At 31.1% G+C, this 22,907-nt stretch overlaps 1 protein-coding gene across 1 annotated transcript in view; it reads left to right on the top strand.

Moving 5' to 3' along the window:
• Positions 1–585: 585 nt before the first annotated feature.
• Positions 586–22,907, top strand: part of LOC102882152 (ovostatin homolog 2-like) — a 38,316-nt gene continuing 15,994 nt past the window's right edge. Inside the window, exons 1-16 of the mRNA XM_025048652.1 lie at positions 586–650; positions 974–1,157; positions 1,683–1,839; positions 3,101–3,153; positions 3,797–3,817; positions 5,575–5,743; positions 6,251–6,335; positions 8,439–8,556; positions 11,372–11,492; positions 13,028–13,137; positions 13,455–13,613; positions 15,496–15,754; positions 17,152–17,333; positions 17,686–17,835; positions 20,678–20,848; positions 21,657–21,798. Of these exons, the coding sequence (XP_024904420.1) occupies positions 586–650; positions 974–1,157; positions 1,683–1,839; positions 3,101–3,153; positions 3,797–3,817; positions 5,575–5,743; positions 6,251–6,335; positions 8,439–8,556; positions 11,372–11,492; positions 13,028–13,137; positions 13,455–13,613; positions 15,496–15,754; positions 17,152–17,333; positions 17,686–17,835; positions 20,678–20,848; positions 21,657–21,798 (2,146 nt within the window). The remainder of the gene's footprint in view (positions 651–973; positions 1,158–1,682; positions 1,840–3,100; positions 3,154–3,796; positions 3,818–5,574; positions 5,744–6,250; positions 6,336–8,438; positions 8,557–11,371; positions 11,493–13,027; positions 13,138–13,454; positions 13,614–15,495; positions 15,755–17,151; positions 17,334–17,685; positions 17,836–20,677; positions 20,849–21,656; positions 21,799–22,907) is intronic.

Raw genomic sequence — 22,907 nt, 5'->3', positions numbered from 1 at the left:
ATTATCTGTAAAATGAGCCCATATTGAGATATCTATTTGCTCCTGGGTTTGGGCAACATCAAATATGCCACTTCTCTCAGAAGCCTGGAAAATTTACGTTTTGGGAACTGGAATAACAGGCTGTTTTCTTCCAAGAGCTAATTCCTATGTGTTAATGCTTTTGAAACTGTGGTCAGCCCTGTGAGTGAGGTACTAAATTAAACTAATGAACTCCTAAATGTCACACAACTGCTTTCTTTGTTTTTCTCTTTCTTCCTGCCCAACCTGTGCTATTGATTCCAAAAACAGAGCAGCATCCAGTAAATTTAAGAAGGAAGTAGTATATTAAATGACACCTCTTGAGAAGTAATGAGAAAGGTGATCTAAATGTAATTGGTGGGTCTCATGATACTTGCTCCAAAAAGTAATCTATCCTTCATTGCGAGTGACTATAAAAGCAACACTATGCAGAGAGAGGCAGACTAGATGGAAGGAAAGATCTTAGAGACTTGAAGCAGCTGACTTTTAATAAGAGAAAAAGTGACAAAGAGACAGACAGAGAAAATACTTATCTTGAACTCTTTATTATTCAGGCATTGGGATAAAATGGTGTCCACCATTTTTCTGAGCACCTTTTTGTTTCATTTTATTGTTGCTGTGGCTTCAGAACCGTAAGAGAATATTATACTCTCTATATATTAAAGTACTAGCAAAGTGACCTTATTAAATATGTTCTGTGTTAAAATTTGATATTTTACCATTTCAGCTTCTGAGACTGAGTGCTGATTTGCCTTATAAGTTTTAAACAAGTACTTGAAGAGAATTGACATCTTTTTCTTGAGATATTTCTTTCTGTATACTCAAATATGTTATAATACTGTCTATGAAAAAAATGTGTGTTTCAGGAATATTTTGATAAGTTAACATTGCTTTTTATGCATGATCTGCATTTTTTGTACACTTGTTTAGAGTGTTGGTTATTGTCTTTGCATAGGCGATATATTCTGTGGATCTCCTCTGTGGTACAGAGTCATTCTACAGAAAAGGCTTGTCTCCACCTTTTAAACCTCAATGAATCTGTGTCTTTGAGTGTTGTTTTAGAGTATAATGAATTCAATACCACTATTTTTGACCAGTCTGTGGAAGAGGAGAACTTCTATGCTTGTGCAGATTTCAAGGTGAGACACTGAATTTGCCATTTCAGAACTTCAGGTGGGAAAATAAAATTATTATTTAAAAATTATTTTTAGAGAGATAACAAATCTTCATTTCAGGTTAATTGTGGAAGCTAGGGAGTAAAACTAAAGAATTTCCAAGAGGTAAGAAATAAAAGGAAAATATACATAGCCAAAAAACTTGTGGAATATTGTCATTTTTCTCTTGTGGGAGTGACACTAAGACACAATTTCTGCTTTTTGATAGAACCTTTTAACAACATGAGGAAAGAGAATCTGGTTATAGGAAAGCTGAATTGGGACTTAGGGCAACAAAAAAAAAAATGAAAATAGGAGACAAGAAGACATGAAAATAACTTAATTGCAAATTGCTCTCATGTAAAGGAATTATAACAAGTGATCACTAAGTCTCTCATTAAGAAATGAATTTACAAGGCTTTCTCTGTCTGACAAACCAAATTAAAACATTGTTTGCTATCTTAATATCTACAAGTAATTTTCCCATTCTCTGCTCTTTAACATAAACAGGTTTCTCCAAAGTCCTCTGAACAGTTGGCTTTTGTGACATTGTTGGCTAAGGGAGATACTCTTAAAATCTTTGAAAGAAGATCCGTAGCACTCACTTCAGAAGAGACAGTAACCTTTATGCAGACAGATAAACCAATCTATAAACCTGGAGAGAATGGTAAGTCAATATTTGTGTTTCCTTTGTATAATTGACCTGAAAAACACATTCTTCACATTCAGAGTAATCCAAACACATGAATTTTAGTCTTAAATTTATTCTTAATGTTATGGGATTATGGATTTCTAGAATTTTTACTAGTTGGCTCCTCGATTATAAAATAATTCCCTCCAACTTCAGTAACTAAATGTTTGTGCATGTCATTTTAATTTTTTACTAATTGTAGTAACAGGCTTACACAATATAATGGTTACAAGCATGGGTGTGGAACAAAAATGTTTGATTTGAATCATTGCTCCATAATTTATCAATTGTGTAAACTAATTAAATCTCTATTTAGACTAAGTTTTTTCATCAGTAGAATGGAGACAATAAAATTGTTTCACTTATACAAATATAAGAATAAAATAAGAGAGTAAATATAAAATAGTACTTAGCACACAGTAAAGACTCCATAAGCAATATTTATTATCGCTATTTTTATTATTCATGTCAGTAGATGTAATCATAAATCTGATAACCTAAGCAGAGCCCTTTTATTTTCTTTATTATTGTAAATGAAAGGTAGCAGAAAGAATGCCAAAGAAGGGTTCAAAAGGATATGGTTTTTGCCTTAGCTCTGTTAATAAAGTATTGACTTTTGTCAAGTAAATTCTGACCTTTAAGATCTTTAGTTTTCTCATGTGTAAAATAGAGAGTTAAATGAGGGCATCTATACATTTTGTTCTAATAGTATATATTTGTATGATTTATTGAAAAGAAATAAAAGAATTAAAACAATCCATATGGTGATTTTTTTTATATTATATTTTTTCTGTGGACTTATTAAAATGCTCTGTATACAAAAGTAACTAAAATGGTTTTCTAGAATTCTGAATTAATATAGTGTAATGTTTGCTAACATTATGTCTAACTTCTACCATACACATTTCTCATTTGTCCTTCTGTGACTAATTTTGTCACTAATTTTTAAGGTATCCTTATGGGCTATTGAGGTAAAAGTTTCCAGCAGTGGCAGTAGCTAGTGTCAGCTTTGATAACAACAGAGTATCATCAACAGAGGAATTACAAATGTGCAATAAGAGATCCTTCCAAATGGAACTCTGATCTCAAAGGGACTAGTCAGAGCTAAGGGAAAAGGGAAAGCAGTGTTCTATGATAGCAAGGCAATTGATTTCTGTCTCTATTTATAAGCAATCATACCTGGAAGATAAATAACAAAAATATATATATATTGTCCCCCTTTCCTCTTCTCTTTTAGTTCAAATTCGCATCGTGACACTGAATACCAAGTTCAAACCTGTTGAGGATTTGGTAAGTTCAATCATTTCTAACCGTACAAGGAAATTTAAACAAATTAAATCCATTGTTATATAAAGTGTTGTCGGGAAGCTTTTCATAAATACAAAAATAAATTCTAGGGTGGGAGAAGGTAAGTAAGGGTAAAGGAGGTCAAATACATGGTGACAGAAGGAAATTTAACTTTGGGCAGTGAACACATAATGCAATATACATATAACATATGATTGAATTGTACACTTGAATCTATATAATTTTATTAACCAATGTCACTACAATAAATCTAATAAAAATAAATAAAAAATAAATTCTAACATGGAGAAATATATAGCTATAATTTCATTGTTAAACCTCAAAATTTAAAGATAAAACTTTTCTTTATAGTGAGTTAATTTATACTTCTTTAGGACGTTTCACCATATAAGAAAGAAAATTAGTTGCATGAAACCTTCTTTCCACTTATTTCCAAGAAGAGGTTTGGGATCCCTTTCACATTTGGAGTTTTCTTGGCATCTTTAGTTGTAGAAAATTTGCACTCAGAAAGTGAGAGCTAAGTTTCAACACTTAAATTAAGTTATATAATCTTTATCATGCAATATGTGGCAAAAAAATGAATGCACTATTACAATATTAACCTGCATTTTTCCCCCTCTTTCAGTACCCTTTAATCACACTTCAGGTAAGAGATCTACTTTTCATATCTGTTACTTAAAATATTCAGATAATGATTTTTGTCTAGTTCTAGTTTTCATTATGTCTAGTTAGAAATTAATATAACTGAAATAAGGGGGAGAGAAATCTTTAGTAAGACATCAGATGAAGCTTTAAATAAAAGGTTGTCACTTTTAGTGTAGGCTGTGTGGCAGGCATATGCAGTAACTTAGGTTTTCATGGAAAGAAAAGATTGGGCTTTTTTAAAGGGAGGTTTATATTTAGAATTGCTTAATTTGAGCTGCTAGCCCTTCTCTATCTTAATTTAGCTCTATCTTGTTTAAGGAAATAGAAAACATAAATGAGTACAAATTTACACATTAGCTAGAAAGCAATAATATAAGATTGAATCTTTGTTTTCTGAAAATAGTTAATGGAGTTTTTTTCTACTAATTCAAATCTCTAATGTTGTGTAGTGTGACATTCAAACATATTTGAAGCCTTATGCCTGTCAGCAAATAACATTCAACTCCAACGTATATATTTAAATCTGTACAGAAAATATATGTACCATTATTATTAACTAATTCTGAAGGTTAACACACTGATATCTAGGTTCATCATTAATGATTATGTGTGTAAATACGTACTTCAAATAGTCTTCTTTATAATTTGAATGTTTTGACTTTGTTATATGGGTGTTAAATAGCACATCCTTCTAGTACAATAAATGTTAGGTCAGCCATTTTAATGTTTTCTGCATTATTTGTAATCTATAAATAGTGTTATTTTCACATCCTAATTCCACTAGTGTTGTGTTACATTGAAAGCGACAGAAAGCTTAATTAACATTGTTTTATATTCAGTAAAAAGTTTACTGTTTTCTCAAACCATTTTGTCTGAGTGTAGGCACTTGGAGTTTAGAATAGTAACAGCGAAACGTTACCAAGGACCCAGGCTTCTACTTCTTTGGCATCCTCAATGTGTTGTTTTATTTTCAATGCCAACTGAGTCTGATTTTTTTGAAAGATATTTTAATCCAGTGACTACACTCACATTTAATTGGCCAGCATCCAGTCACATGGACAATCCTTACTGAAAGGAAGTATGGAAAATTAATTTAGCTTTCTAGATTTTCTTGTAGAGGAAAGAAAAAAATGTGTGTAGAGAATGTTTGTGTTGCTCTGCAGAAATCTTTTTATCAGAATTTCTTTAATCACAATTGGGTGATATCAATAAATTTGTTGACCCATGCTCACATAATCTGCAATAGGCTAAAAACAAATAAAGGGAAAAGGATGATATTATCAATCCTTTTTTATTGTAGAACTTCCATTTAACAGCTCTTGCATGCCGTGTGGAATTCACAACCAACTTACTTACAGACCAAATAAAATCTAGTGACAATATTTATAAGTATTTGTTAGGATGAGTATTTCCTTATGCATCTATTGCTGCGGGTCCACTATACTTCAAAGAGTACTACTCCACAGCATGCACACCGAGTTTTAAATTCTTTATGCAACTCTGGTTCAGGAAGATCACAAGCAAAGGCATTAATTACAGATTATTTTTTCTTATCTTTTTTGGGCTTAAGAGAGATATGCCATAAGACTGAATGTGAATACCTAAGGAAATTATGTTGTTTTTACAATTGGAGATATTAGTCTAATAAAATGGTAGAGCTTTCCTCACTTCCCATAACTGCAAAACGTGCCCCAAATGAAGAAATAACAAATAATATTCTTATATGACCTCTCTTTTTATTTCTTCTTTATTTTCTAGGATCCTCAAAATAATAGGATTTTTCAATGGAAAAATGTGACTTCTTTTCAAAATATTACCCAACTCTCATTCCCATTGATTTCAGAACCAATGTTTGGAGATTACTCTATTATTGTACAAAGGAAATCAAGAAATACATTGATACACCAATTTACTGTTAATAGATATGGTAAACAATTATTTATGGTTGTGTTATATAAATGAAGAGTTCAAGGACTGAACAAAACAACTTTAATGTTAGAATTACACAAAACTAGGCGAGATTTGATTTCGTGTTCTGCCACCTTTCTTTCTTGGCCTTTTCTTCTTTATCGTCTCTCCTTTCTTGCTCCTCACTCCTTGCTTGTACTCTTATTTTGACCCCAACTTTTCCTCCCCAGGAAATATCTCATTTTATAGAATCCAAACAATCTTCTAGCGAGGATCTAACGTATTACAACAAATAAAATGTGAAAATCTGAGACTATGGAAGAGAAAGGAAAGGGGAATAATTGACCATTAATGAGACACCATCAGTTACTGGAACCACACAGAATGTGGGACAATTGAAATGTGGTCTATACAGACATGTACATAGGGAAATGTTGTGCATTGCAGCTGGCTTAGTTACATGATTGCAATAAGTTTTGCTCACCAGTGATTGCTAAGGCTGAAGTATCTTTCTTTTTGTTTCCAGTGTTGCCCAAGTTTGAAGTTAAAGTCAATGTGCCACAAACAATAACTATTTCAGATGATGAATTCCAAGTGGATGCATGTGCTAAGTAAGTATTCAGGAGAGTCGACTCCTCAGGTTAATACAAGGCCCAGAGAAAAAGAAATGAAATTAACCATGTAGCTTTAATTTTTTTATATGCTTACATTAAAATGGTTAGAGAAGTAATGAATTCTTATTGTAGAATATTTGAAAAATATAAAGAAAAACATTAGAAATTACCTTAAATAATTCTACTGACTGCCATTAACATTGGGATTTATTTTTCCTCCAATCTTTTATGAATAGTTTCCACAACTGCAATCATACTTTTCTACCCACTATAATTAAGAAAACATGTACTCATATTATGGCAACTTTTCCATGAATTCCAATTCTTTGCTGCATAAACATCTCTGTATGTGGCTTTACTAAAGTTATTTAACTATTCTTTTATTATATAGCATGTAGGCTGTTCCACTGGTTTTCTTAGTAATAAATATAAATATCAAAGTAAATGTCTTTGTATATGTGTATAAGAAATGGCTTTTGAATTAAAAATTACTTAAGAAAGATTTCCAGAATTTGAATTACCAAAACAAAATGTGTTGCATTCTTTTAGTCTTTGATTGTCATGATCCTCCCAAAATATGTTGTGCAATGTACAATTCCCACAGTTTGTACAGAAATAACTGCCTCATTGAATCTTCATTAAAAAAATAAAATAAAATAAACTTTTAAAAATGTCTTGGTGGAATAAAAAGGTATTATCAATTTAATTTGAATTAATTTGAATCCTTTTAATGTAAAAAAATTCCTATATGATTTGAAAATTTTTGATTTCCTTTTTGGGAAATTATTTTTAGTGTCATTTATCACTTTTTAAAGTGTGATGCCTTTTCTCAAATTTCTAATCATAATAAAAATAGCTAATATTTATTAATATATGGCAATTACTGTGCTAAGCATTAGGTTGATAGTCTCATCATAATGCTAAATGTGGAGTGTGTTGATGATAGAACTAGGATTTAGACCTTAGCTATTTGGTTTCTGAGCCACTCTCTTAAGACCTTTGATATAAATGATTAAAATATTAATATTTGCCACATTTGATAAACACTATTTAATTGATCACATGAAAATTCCTTGCTCTTGAATATTTTCAGCAGTTTATTAAATGTACATTGGGTAAAGGGTTGTTTAATAAAATAGTTGTAATGCTTGAGGATGCCACAAAGAATCTTGAAAATCAGTTTTTACCACCACCAATCCCTTTTGGGGGGTGATAATATTTAAAATGTACTTTGGACTCTAGGAAAATAATCATAATATATTTCTGAGTTTTAATGAAGAGTAGCTGAACACATGCCAGAATTTCCTAAATGTAATATTTGAAAGAATGTATGTTATTTTATCTATGTTAAAAATAATGGGGGTAATCAATATAAGCTTGAAGAAATCTAAGATCCTAAACCCTAAACTGGCTTCACTTGAAAAACCCTACACTATGCCAGAATTGTCAATAGGATTAATATCTAAAATATCTGCCGATGGTATGCTAACGAAAAACTAAAGTCAACTATATTTGCCTATGACTGAACCATTAAAAAACTTGTAGTCTTTTGTGTTTTAGGAGATAATGTGATATTTATTTAATCCCACCTCATAAGACATTATACTTTTGGTCAAAGTATATTTAGTTTATGCCATTCTCTATACTTTTTATAGTTATTAAGTGGTAAAATGAGAATTGTTTAAAATCTTGACCTAGAAGTTCTTCAAATCCTAAATAATCCAAGTTTAATTTATGTACGTATGTATTTTCTGATAAAGAAAAAAAAGTGCTGTAAACAATTTTTGTAATATTCCTATCAGATTAAAATATAATTTGAAAAACTCGATTTATCATTAAATCTTATTCACTGAGATTTTAGAGTCCACATTATCTTGAATTTGATTTTTAAAAAGATGCTGAATCCTCCTAACAGATCAAATGACTAAATTAATCTAAATTCTGTGGGGATGACAGCACCAGTAGATGAGAATTCCTAATGGAATTTGATCACTGGGGTGGTCCTAGTTTATAGATTTCATATATAATTTCTGAAGAAGACTATAAAATGTTATGATGGTTTTGTTCATCCATAATTACCAGTACACCTTCTCCTGCTAGGTACACCTTTGGCCAACCTGTGCAAGGGAAAGCCCAAATCCATGTGTGCAGAGAGTATTTTTCCTCACAGAATTGTGAGACAGACAACAATGAAATATGTGAACAATTTATTGCACAGGTACAGATCATGATCTTTATTCAAAAAATCAAAGTTCTTGTTCATTTTCATTATTGTCCTTTCTTTGGTTTCATTTATTAAAGGGACTTATTATTTTTATTTTGTGAATAATGGAAGTTGCAGCTAGATAAGGTAAAGAATGAGGGAGAAAATAACAACGTTTAATAGTAGTCTCTTATTTTCTAGGCCATTTAAATTGTTATCCACCTACAGATTAATACAGTTTTAGAATTCAAAGATCTTATTAGCTTCCTTGTATCATATTCGGTCTTAGTGACCTCCTTGATCTTTCTTTGGGAATCATTAATCACCCTTTAAATAAATGAATCCTTCATAGGATTCCTCATGCAACCTAAAGTAGTCCTTATGAAAAAGGGTTGTTTATAGACATCTGCAATTCAGAGTAGCTACTTTTGTTGCTTTAGATTCGAAGTTCATATTTGAAGCTACTATTTTGCTTTCTCAATCTGTATCATTTTAACCTTAAGTGAGCAACTCTGCCCATTCTCTGAGGATCATCTTTGGACTTTAAAAGCGAAAATTGTATACACCACACAGTTTATATTTTTAAGCCTGATTGTCCCAAAATTACTCACCAAATTTGGTGAACACCAGTTAGATAAATATCAATATTCAGTAAAGATAGGCTGAAACCTATCTTTTAGATAAGAACTACAGGCTAAGAAAGGCTGAGTGGAATTCTTCTACATCAACAACACACGGTTCTGTGATGTGGTTGTAATGCAATTTAGTCAACCATTTTAACAAGTGATGGATGTTCATTTAGTTAATCTTTCATTTTTTTCCCCATTGTGAAAAATGTAGTAATAAACGATCTACTAAACCTATTTTTTTAAATGTGAAGCTTTATTTATTTGACATAGATTACTTGGAGTTGGTTTTTTGAGTTAAAATAAAAGGACAGATATAGATAGATAAAATTACACATAATTTTAATTTAAAAAATATTAACATATTGTCAAAAAATTTTAAGAATTCAAATTTCTGTCAGTAACATATGAATATAAAATATTTTCTAAATTACTATTAGCAATATATAGAGAAGTTTTAAATTTTTTGTCATTTTAGAAATTTATTTTGTTTAAATTGGCATTATGGTAGTTAGAGCATATCTTCATATTTTTATTATCAGTTTGGATTATTCTTTTGAGAACTCTTAATAATTCCTGTTTTTCCTGTTTATATGAAATTGAAACTTTCTTTTATTGTAAATATTGTCCTCTAGCCTCTAAGCAAATATTGTTTTTCAAGTCTCTTATTTAAATATTGACTTTATTGTAGAAATTTTGAAATATCAAAGTTCCTAATATTTATGGGTTCTCAGCCTTAGAGAGAGGTCTCACCTGCCACTGTGTTTTACATGTAGCTGAGTGTTTTTAAGATTTTAAAATTTTCTCTAATCAACAAATATTATGGGAAAATAATAAAAAATAAAATATTTAAAAAATTATGTATATGTAGTATGAAAAAAATAAACTGGCATTTAAAAACTTTTTTCTCTAATCAACATAAATATTTTTTTATTTTATTCTAAAATAAGAAATTTTGTTTTCTTCCAGGCGAATATTCAGTTGTGTTAGCACCTAATCTTGCATAATTTTACTCTTCCTCTTTATTCTAGCTCATGCTGAAAAACATCTATTTTATTAGATCTTACTCTCACTTTTGTTTTTATTATTTTCTTGCTAATATTATTTTTGTGTTTCTAAATAATTTATTTCAGTTTTCATCTTTTTAATTTTTTCCCTAAAATTTTAGTTTATTTTGTTGGCTCTAAAAAATATTAGTTGCTTCTTTTTGTTAAAAACACATTCATTGTTTTGCATTTTCTTTCAACTATAACAACACTGCAGATTTTGATGCAAAGCATTTTTTTCTTGAGACTAATATCTAAATTCTTTTTGATCTATCTTATATTTTCTCTTTGACTCAGGCATTACTGAAAAATATTTTTCTCTTAATTCCAAAGCAATTAAAGTTCTTACTTTTTATTATTTTTTAAATTTGATTGTATAACCATTAGATAATTATCATTAGATAAATATCGAATTACCATTAGATAAGTATCAGTAAAGTTTCCCTTTTTGTTGTTGTTGATGTAGTTGATGTTTCAGAGGAGCACATACTCTGAAATCAGAATGCCTGGTTTGCTCCAAAACCCTTCGTGTGGCTTGGACAGATTATATAAGCTACCTGTGCTTCAGTTTATTCATCCACATAATAGAGATGATAATAGTGTCTCACTCATATAGCAGTTTGGAGGATCAAATGAATTGATACATCTCTCTAACATTTTAAATTTGAAATTGTTAATACTTTTTATTTTAAAAATAACTAAATCTATATTTCTCTAATTACTGATGTCACCAGTGAAAGTTTATCTATAGATTTTTCCTTATTTTAAGAAAGGTTTACCTTAAATCATGTTCTGGTATTACACATTTGAGGGGTGATTCTGTTCCATCCATTCGTAGTGCCTCTACAGATTATTTTAATTTCTTATTCTTAAAATATCATTCAGTTCCATTTTTATCTTTTGATTTGTTCCCTTACACATTGTTTCCAGGAGAATAACTCTGAAATCTATAAAATATACGTTATCTCTTTACTTTGTTTTCGTTCCTGTTTTAATTCTCCTTTCCTCTTCTGAAAGTATTTGGTCATTTCAACAAGTTTGTGAGATAGAAATATGGGGCAGTGGGGGGAGTTATATATTTGCACTAACTCAAACTCCATATTCGTTTGACTTTTGAATTCCTAACTTTTCAAATTATACTTACTCTTTATTTTCCAGTTGAGAAATGGTTGTGTTTCTCAAATTGTAAATACGAAAGTCTTCCAACTCTACCGTTCTGGATTTTACATGTCATTTCATATCACTGTAACTGCGACAGAAATTGGAACAGGTAATGATTGTGTTTTATGGGCAGTCGAGAACATATGCAGTGTTTTACTAGGGAGAAGTCTGCCAAGTTAGCAGTACTCACTAACTACAGATCAATAACTGCTCAACATAGTAAAGTGGAGTACATTTGCCAATAGGTCAACCGGAGGGTTGCTTTGGAATAAGATTTTCCCCATAATATTCAAAATAAAATTATTATGTAATTGTTACATGTTTAAATCTGCTTCTATGCCTGCATCAATCAGGCAGATGAGCTGAAGTAGTAGAGCTAAACTAATAAGTTAGATATCTCTTTTTAACTTTGTGTAAATTAGTTGGTTATCAATTGCCAGTGTCTAATCTTTGTTTTAATATGAGTTCACAATCTACATCTACAAGGTCACATCCACCTTTCTGCCTGTTTATGTAAATGAGGCTTTATTGGTTCAGGGCCATATTTGTTTACCTTCTTAAGAGCTACAATAACAAAGTCGAGTAGTTAGTTGTGACAGAGATCCATGTGGTCCATGAGTTAATAATAATAACTATCAGATCCTTTACAGAAGTTTTTCAGCCTCTGTATAATATAACTGGGGACATTTGCAAGTCAAAAATTATTAGTGAGACATTTATAAGATTGCACATAGTGAGTACTCAATAAATATTTGTTAAAAAAGAAAAAAAGTAAAGTGAAATTTAATTTGGGACGGGGAAAACCAAATTCAATTATTAATTATTTCTTGTTACTTAAACATAATTGGAATCATATTATTTATAAAGTGCTTTGTATAAATATACTTGACCAATATTGTGATGGCATTCTTGATGGATGTTTGTCACATTTATATTGTAACTTAGCTAGATGTGTTTGCCTCTACTTATTACATGCTTTGTTGACATCACAATGCATTTCTACTTACTTTACTATCAGATATTTTTCCAATCTGGTGAAAGTGTAAAAACAGTTATCTTGCAAGCTAAAAGATTTCAGAAAGTGAAAGCCTTATTCTTGAGATATCTTTGACATTCTCTATCATAAAGAGAGTTATAAGCAACAACTGAATAGAATGGTAAGAGAAAAGAAATTAAGAGCATTTTCTCCTGCTTTTGATTTAAATATTTTCATATTAATTACATTATTCAGTTTGATGTATGCTATAATCAGATTGATATAGAGTACCCTGAAACATGCTCTGAAACATTCACATATCAAAGGGGATCAAATATATGGTAGCTGAAGGAAACTGGACTTTGGGCGGTAATCACACAATAGAATATATAGATGTCAAATTATAATGTACACCAGAAAATTATATAATTGTATTAACCAATGTTACCCCAATAGATTTAATTTAAAAAAACAAAAATTAGCCCAAATGTGTATCAATAATAGATTATTGAATAAAATATGTGATATCCATGAAACATCCACAACTTCCTTTCAATGTAGAGCAAGAATATAATTCTGTGTAAAGACATTTGCACACGTACCCTAAGCTATTTGTTCTTTTAAAATTCTTAATCAAATGATTGATCTTCCCTGACACTGTTTTTCATTTCTTACAGGTATACAGATCAGCGAAAAGGCTTCTGTTTCTATCACTCAACTGCTTGGGAGTGTGAATTTTGAGAACATGGACACTTTTTATAGAAGAGGAATTCCTTATTTTGGAACGGTGAGTCTGACTAAAAAATATATTTTCTTATTTCATTTTCTTGGATCCTAGTTTGCCCTTTTAAAATTTCTGAATACCTTTTTCATAACACATTTGCATCATTACTGTGTCTGATATACTGGAAAAAGTCTTAAGCTGAAAGCAATAGATAAAATTATAGCTGTTTCCATATTATACGTTTATTTATTAGAACATCTTTCTGTCAGAATTTAAGAAAATTACAAATAAATGATTATATTTATGAATAGAAAATTCCTTCTCTGTATAAATATGACATTTCGAATTTTAAAAATTAATACTTCTTTTTGTTTTAACAGCTTAAATTTTCCGGCCCTAATAATGTACCGATGGTGAACAAGTTATTGCAATTGGAGCTTAATGACAAATTTATAGGAAATTACACCACAGATGAGAATGGAGAAGCTCAGTTATCTATTGACACTTCAGATATATTTGATCCGGAGTTCACCCTTAAAGTAAGATATACTAAAGAGGATTTGAATGTTAGGAATCTCTTAAAAGATAACATATTGAAAATTTTAACGTTTTAAAATTTAGGATGTTTTATGTTTGCTTGTTCCTTAAATAATATGTAAGAATATGTATTCAAGAAGATGAGATAACCTATCGCAACTGTTATAAATTCTCTAACAACCAATATTTTTCTCTGAGAAAATGAAATAGCTCACGAAGATGATTTGACTTTTTTCTTCTGACCATTTTATGAATAAATAGGGGAGATACTAGGATTTTCTTTTTCTGTTAAGCAGAATTTTGCAGTTAAAAAATGTATCAGTGTTCAAATGTAGCTGAAAGACAAAGGGCCTAAGGCTATTCTCTGACTTCAATTACAAACCAAAAATAAACAATTCATTGTAGGCCTAATGAAATAGACATACAATTATGGTCATGTTTTATATGCAAAAAGAGGAGAGTGCTATTATTATTTTACTTCCAATAGCTTAAGTTTAAAAGTCAGCCACAAGCTAAAATTCCTCCCTACTTTGAAAGTATAAGAAGCTTCCATTCCATAATAATTATTGTCCTTGAAACGGTAATAGTGCTAAGATCCTTGGTTTTCTTTTTTTTTATTTACAGTTGACATTCAATATTATATTAGTTTCAGGTGTACAGGATCATGGTTAGACATTTATATAACTTACAAAGTGAAGCCCCAGTAAGTTTTGCACCCACCTGACACCATACGTAATTATTACAATATTATAGAGTATATTCCCTAAGTTGTACTTTACGTCTCCATGACTATTCGGTAACTACAAATTTGTACTTCTTAATACGTTCACCTTTTTTATACAGTCACCAACCCCATTCCAACACCTGTCCACCATCTGTTTGTTCTCGGAATCTACACTTTGTTTCTGTTTTGTTCATTCATTTATTTTGGTCTTTAGATTACACACATAAGTAGAATCATATGGTATTTGTCTGTCTCTGTCTGACTTATCCCACTTAGCATAATACCCTTTAGGTCCATCCATCTTGTCGTAAATGGTAAGATTTCATTCTTTTTAAAGACCAAGTGATATTCCATAGTATATATGTACTACATATTCTTAAATGTTCCAATCAAAAGAATGGAAGAATGAAATGGAAGAAAAACAGTAAGGCAAACAATAGATTCATGAGGAGTTATATATAGACTGTGTTTAACATGTATGCAGTAGACTCAAAGGGGGTAATATTCCATTCTTTTGAATCTTCCATTCTTTTAATTGGAACATTTACTCTATTTACATTTAAAGTAATTATTGATAAGTATATAGTTATTGCCATTTTATTAATTTCTTTCTGAATGTTTTTGGAGTTCTTCTCTGTTCCTTTCTTATTCCTGTGTTTGGATTTTGTTCTCCTAATTTCTCGTATATCTCTTATAGATTTTTGATTTGTGGTCACCAAGTGCTTCATATGCACCAAGCTATGCTTATAGGAGCCTATTTTAAGTTGATGGTTGTTTAACTTTGAACATATTCTAAAATCGCTACCATTTTTACTCAACCCTCCCAAGTTTATGTTTTTGTCATTATTTTTTACTTCTTTTGTGTGTGTATGCATATCCATATCCCTTAATTTATTGTTAAAATTACACATAATCTTTCTACTTTTGCCTTTTAATCTTTGTACTAGCTTTAGTGTTGGTTGATCTACTGCTTTTATTATGTATTTGCCTTTGGTAGTGAGATTTTTTTTTCTTCGAGTTTTTTTTTTCTTATATATACTTTTGATATTTTTCTTCTTCTTAAAGGAATCCCTTTAATATTTTTTATAATACTGGTTTATGGTGATGACTCCTTTAGCTTTTTCTTGTCTGAGATTCTTTATTTTCTTTTATCTTATCAGGCCTCATATCTTCACCCTGAGAGCTGCTATCTTCCCAGCTGGTTGACACCTAAATATGTGGATGCCCATTTTTCAGTCCCACGCTTTTACTCTCGAACGAACAGTTTCCTGAAGATTGTTCCTGAACAAAAGCAACTTAGATGCGATCAACAGAAAATTGTTACTGTGCATTACTCACTAAACAGTGAAGCATATAAGGATGATTCAAATATAAACTTCTTTTATTTGGTAAGTCTCAGCTGGTGGATTTTTGGATCTTGTCTGTCCGCTTAACGCAGTTCAACTTAAAATAGGTATATCAGTCATGCATGTTAATCTGAGTGAGCCAACCTTACTTTGCTGATGAATACTTTTGGAACCATTAAAAACAAACAGAAACAAATCAATGAACACATGAAAAGATCCAAGATAATTTCAGTTTCCCTAAGGCTGAGAAACTTAATCTTTAGAGTCTGCTATTTTAAGCATTCGACTATAATGTATATCAAGTATTTATGACTCTTCATGAGAGTAAGATATTAGGCAGATATCAGAGACTAAAGTGGAAGGCTAGTTTTGATAAGCAATAAAAGGAATTTGCCCTTTTGGTTCTGTCCTTATGTTTATCTATTTTGTCTCTATAAGGCATATTAAAAGGTGAAAATCTACAGACTTAGAAATTTAGACTCTTAATTGAAATCTTTTATTCTCTCCTATTTATCATGCCAGCTAGTTGATCTGGGACAGATTGTTTAAACTCTCTAAGCCTTAAGTTTTTCTTCTCTATATTTGTAATTGGAAATAATGACTTACCTCCTGGGGTAAGTATTATGTATCAGGCCATGTTATGAGTATTACTTTGGTGGTCAGCCTTATGAATATCTCCATTTTATAAATAAGGAAACAGAGGCAAAGAAGTGAAATGACTTATTTGAGGCCAGACAATCTAAATGATTTTATGCAGCTTTATGCACCCCCACCCACAGAGTGCATTGCTTATTATTCAACACGTTTTTAACACATAGTAGACTCTCAATAAAGTATAGTCACTTGGTCTGTTCTTTTCCAAGTTATGTGAAGTCCTATTTTAATATATGTTCATGGAAGATACCTTATCATACAAATAGAATTATCACTAGATCATTTATTATCTAATAATAATATAATATCATATTAAATAATATGATTTCACATATTGGGTTGTCTTGTCCTGCACAGGTGATGGCAAAAGGAACTATCTTCCTCAGTGGACAAAAGGAAATCAGAAACAAAGGTGTATATAATACATTTATTTTTTAATATGTACTCTACTTTCATTTTTCTTCCTTTTTAAGGAAATGTTATAGTGATAGAGTCAATAATTAGATTAGAAGAATGCTTAACATTACTATTTGTGAATGGAGGACAATAGCGTGGCCCAAGACAACCTACTAAATATTTTGATGAAGGCAATTTCAACCTGTTTCTATTATTGCCAAGTTATCAAGTGCATTATAGAAAAGTGGTGTCTGGAACTCAATTACTGTTATTGCCTAAATTAAGCAGTCTTCTTTATTTGTCTGTGTAGTTCCCATTATTTAATTTATTTGCCTTTAAAATAAAGCCCAATTTGCTCTTTCTATCCATAAGCCAATTCTCTTTTATGTAAGTGTACTCAGTGAGCCAGGAAACTTTTAGTATTACATCTGTCAATGGTATCTCCTATTTACACAGCCTGGAAAGGAAACTTCTCATTCCCAATCAACATCAGCGCTGACCTGGCTCCTGTGGCCATCATGTTTGTCTACACCCTTCACCCCAGTGGGGAAATCGTGGCTGACAGTGTCAAATTCCAGGTTGACAAGTGCTTTAAAAACAAGGTGATGTTTCTTTTATTTCTTGTCAGTCCTGAGTGAGAGGGGTGAGCAGTTTTCTCTCTGTCACCTCTTTCTTGTCTCACTACTATAAACTTTACATGGCAATCCCACAATAAATATTGGCATAATTAAATTATTAGGGGATGAGAGAATCACCAAACGGAATGAATAACTTTTGATAGCGATGCCAATCCTGACATGTTAGGGGATGTCCCCGTAGGAGTGTCGAAGGTGAGAGTAGGCAGGGGAAATATAGGTAAGAAATCTATAAAGACTTATTTGGAAAATATCGAATATATTCAAATTATTTTCATATAAAATTATTTTACTCTCATTCTTTTTCTTTTTCTTTTAGGTTAGCATAAAGTTCTCTAAGGAGCAGGGACTACCTGGCTCCAATACTAGCCTGTATCTTCAAGCAGCCCCTGACTCATTCTGTGCCCTCCGGGCTGTGGATAAGAGCGTTCTTCTACTGAAATCAGAAAAAGAGCTGTCAGCTGAAAATGTAAGCTCTCTGACTTCCTCATTTTCCTCATTTTTATCTGAACTCCTCAGATGACATTTTTTGTTTGAAACCGAACATGTCGAAAATACCAAATATTCTCTTTCTTTGTTTCTTCATGAGTTATATATTTATTTCTCCTGGCTGACCCAGCACTCATAACAATATAGAATTCTGCGGATAATTGTAATGGGTAAAGGATCGTACAACAATGTGATTTAAATATATGCTTAGATACAGTCTAAAGTTATTATCTATTAATGGATCTCATATTTTCATAAGCATTTCAAGCCAGAAATCTCAGAATTTCACACCAAAATTGTTTCAGTTAATAACCGTTTGATAATTTTCCCTTTATTTTTAACACAAATATATATAAATATGGAAATTTATGATCATATGTAAAATTAATCTAATAATTTTAAAAATTGTCTTAATCCATCGGTGCTGCTGTAACTAAATGCCACAGTCGGGGTTGCTTATAAACTATGGAAATTTATTTCTCACTGTTTGGGAGGATAGATGTCTGAAATCAGGGTGCCAGTACCATAAGGTGAAGTCCCTCTACTGGATTGCCAACTTCTCCTTGCATCCTCACATGGTGAAGGGAGGAGGGAGCTTTTTTTTCCTTTTGTCTTTATTGAAATATAATAGACAATTAGTCGATTGTATTTACATCATACAATTCAAAGAGTTTTTTTTTTCAATTATAGTTGGCATACAATAATATACCAGTTTTAATTGTATAGCATAGTGACCAGAGATCCACGTAACTCGCAACGTTTAATCATCTTTTTTAAGGGCACTAATCTCATTCTTTAGAGCTCTTTCCTCATGACCCAATCACTTCACAAAGGCCCAACTTCCTAACGTCATCAAACTAGGCATTAGGATTTCAACTCATTAATTTCGGAAAGACGCAAACATTCAGACCACAGCACCTGCGTATTGTAGAAAATATGTGAAATAAACATAAGCATGAAGAAGGAAATCTTTAAAATCACTCATAATCTTAAAACTTAGACATAAGTACTTTTTTTTCTAATTTTTAAAATCTCTTTTCTGATGGCATATATATTTAACAAACAAAATCTCACCGAAAAATGCAGTTTTTTATTTTGTTATCAACACTCTACAGTAAATCTAGTTTTAAATACAAAGCTATAAAAATTAATAACAATATCTAATAACTGTGAATCATGACATAAACTACATATTTTTTCCCAATGTAAAATTGTTTTACTAAAGTTTTGTTGTGAGGAGGGCAGGTTTTCTGAATATTAAATACTTGGTTCCCAATTTATTTAGGTTTCTTGAAAATACTTCTCCACTATTGCTTTGTTTTGAATATTGCTTTTAAAAATCCGGACATAGGTCTAATTCCTTTGCCTTGTAAATTATTTAATCTTTTTGCCTGAAGGCCTTGAGGATTTTTTTGCCCTTTATATTTTAAATGTAATCATTTTAGTAAAATACCTGTCAGAATTTATTGTTTGGAGGAAGTTTTACTAAGTACTCAGTGGACCTGTACAATGTGTAAATACAAACCTTTTATTTCCAGAATTTGACTTGAATTACAATTTTATATATCAGTTTTTCTATTGTTTATTTTTCTCTTTCTAGAAAAACTCTATAAATATGTTCTATCTTTGCCTGCTTTCCAATTCACTTTTCTTATGACCTATTTTAATCCATTCTTTCTCTCACTTTTATTCTCTTTTTTGCTATGCTACTTTTTAACTTTTTCTTTCAATCTATTGTTTTCTTGAGCTCCTAACACTTTAGCATTTATTTCTCTTTTATCTTATAGTAACTTTGTTGGAATTAATTTTTTCCAGTTCTTGATATTTTGTGGACAGTGTTCATAAATAAAGGGTACTTTTTCCTGTTATTTTAGTGAAATAAAATTTCTTTAATAAAAATGTTGTTGATGATAGAAATAGGAGTGAAGAGATTAGCATATTTTATTCCTCTTGTTTCTGCAGTGTCCTAAATTTTACCCTTTTACTTCCTTTCTTCCTTTAAGTGCTCTATTTCCAAGGGTCACTATACCTCCTTGAATGAATTGATTTCCCATCAGCCATTCTGTTTGAAATCTGCCACTTCTAGGTCCATTCATTTCAAGCACCTTCCCTGTTTCCTATACTGGAAACTATTACATCCAATGATTCGTTGTTGTCTTTTTTTTTTCACACTTAATGTACTTTTATTAATCTGGAGTTGATTTGTTGTATATCTTCTCTAATTTCTCTAGCTTTCTTCTGTTTTTTTCTTATAGTCTCTTAAGCCTTCTCTCTCCGGCTTTCCATACGCTTAGATTTTCAGAAGCAGTAGAAACTCAGTTGGAATTTGGTATTTATTTCTCTAATAACAAGTCATTTGAAGGTCACAACATTATCTGTACCCAAGTAATGTTAAAGATATAAGTCATTGATTTTATTACTTCTCTTCAATTTTATGTTTTCTTTGAAAGGATTTGTGAAAAGATTTAGAACCAGGCAAATACCATTTTTCGCCAAATTTGAGAGTTCTAGCATCATAATTGCAATGAATTATCTGTACACTGGGCCTTGGATTAAGCCATAGATCTTCAGGCTTCTTTTCCTTACATGTTATTCTTGCACCAATGCTGAAAATTTTTGTAAACATGTCATTGACCACTTAAAATAAAATTGAAGGTTTCCTCTCCTAGAAGAAGGAGCTGATTCAAAAGTGTGAGATTCAATATTACAGCTACAGTCTTAAAGAAAAGAACAAGAATAAATAGTTATGGCACAAATTTGCCAATTTTATAAAAATAAAAAAGGGCTTAAAATCATTGGGAACTATGTGATTTTTCTCATAGGTATACAGTCTGCTTCCAAATATAGAACTTTATGGTTATTTCTATCATGATCTCAACCTTGATGATGCCAGGCTAGACCCTTGCATTCCTCAGAAAGATATGTTTTATAATGGCTTGTATTACATACCTGTAAGCAACAGTGGGGATGGAGACATATATAATATCATCAAGGTAAGATCACTCAAAATTTTTTAAATTATTTCATCTCAATTTTAATTTTAGTATTTATAATGTATGTCTGTTTTATTAATTATGTAGTTTTCTTCCTATTCTTTGAAAGAGATGTCAGTAACCTGCTTAAAGAGTGCTTGGAAGTTGTCATTAAAAGGAGATCTTAATTTTTGTTGATTTTCTCTCTTTTGTTGAAAATAAATTAAGTGGCAGCTGAAATTGTAAAAACTTATGTTTGAAGTAATGAGATAGTCTTCTGTTTATTATGATAAATCTTACGCAGAAATTATCAAATCAAGAGGCTAGAATATAGTATGGGCTCCATTCATACCTGGATTATCAACTAGATATGCTGAGACCTTCATAAAAGGATTTTTATAATTGAAGTCATAGGTATAGAAGAAAAGGAACATGGAGATTTTAGTTTAAGTCTCAGCTCTCCAAATTACTGACTGTATATTGTGTGTGTGTGTGTGTGTGTGTGTGTGTGAGTGAGTGTGTGTTTACTTAGGGTTTAAATTATCTATCTCATAAGTAATTTTCCCATAGAATTAAATGGAAAATGATGTAAAATACTTAGCAAAATCCTAGCACATGATGAGTGTTAGATAAATCAGACTGATTATCATTTTTTCTCTAAATTAGAGATTTCTCATATGCTAAATAGAGAAGACTTGACTTCTAAAATTCCAGACCCTTACTAGAAGAGGAAATACATATATTTATCATTAATGTAGGTAATAGACCTTTTTTAGGTCTTGCATGAAAGGAATGCACAATTGTTCTTTCATTGTTTGTTTCTTCGAAGGACATGGGTCTGAAAGTTTTTACCAATCTCCATTACCGGAAACCAGAAGTATGTTCAATGGAGAGAATGAAGCCATTTCCTAGGCCACTGTATCTAGCCAGAGGAGATTCTAAACTGTTGTACAGTGCATCTAAAGCTGCAGGTGAGTAATCTAGCTAGAATTTTGTGTCTGAAAGATGGCCAAAATGATGTTATGGAATTGGATGTATTTGGGATAAAACTATCAAAAAATGGGATTTAATATGTGAATTATGCCAGGTTTTGGCTCCAACTACACATCCTGCAAAATAAAGCAGAATAAGAAAGGATGAGAATGGTTTGAGCTAAAAGGAAGAATTAGCTTTAGATATGAGAGAAAGTTTATTTTTATTGGTAGAACGCAATATCAGAAGTATGTAGGAGCATGCAATGTGTGGTGATATGAGAAGACAGTCATTCTAAATGAATATGATACAGAAGAATGAGGTGTCCTTATGGGAAACCTTATATACTATTATGTATAGACCATAACTCACAGAGTTCAAGGCAGAGGATGTTTTGATTCCTAGATAGCCAAATGGCTGACATCAGAGAATTATATTCAAATACTAGTCTATTTCCTGATATAAGGACTATAAGCACAAAACTCAGTTATATCTTAGGTCAGAAAGGTAATTAGGCAGATTTCCAATACAGAAATTTCATCAGGGAAGCAAAATGAAACAAGGACATAAGAATAGAACTAAAATAAAAGCTGTACTCCAGATCTAAAAATACTTGAAAATTCCTTAAATCTCTCTGGCCTACCATTGAGATTAGTCTAGTAACTGAAGTGGGGCTGATCTTGAAAAAGGGTATTAGAAACCCCACTTGAGAAAAATGAAAGACCTCGCAACTTTCTACAAGAGTAGACTCAGTGAATTCAAGAGGCCCTATAGCATCCAAAAGTTAAAACTACTTTGAAGTCCTGTCGAGAGGTTGAAGCTATCTACTTTTCTGCAACTAGATTAAATCATACTTACTGAGCTTTATCAGAAACACCTAAACTTTTTAGTATCATTGAATAAAATGAACTGAAATAAAATATACTGAAACTCATAAGTCATCAATTTTAATCTCTTCTTTCTTCAGTTATTCATTTATTAACTCATTGAACATTTATTGAGACCAAGAATTTAGTTACATATTGCAAATGCAATGGCTTAATCTCTGCTTTTTTGGAATTTTTAGTCTAACAAGGAAGCCTTACAGTGAAACAGATAATTTCCAAAA

The sequence above is a fragment of the Pteropus alecto genome, unplaced genomic scaffold, assembly GCF_000325575.1.
Source record: "Pteropus alecto unplaced genomic scaffold, ASM32557v1 scaffold94, whole genome shotgun sequence".
Taxonomy (NCBI): domain Eukaryota; kingdom Metazoa; phylum Chordata; class Mammalia; order Chiroptera; family Pteropodidae; genus Pteropus; species Pteropus alecto.
Note: the sequence above shows the minus strand (reverse complement) of the source record. Positions and strands in the feature narration are given on the sequence as shown.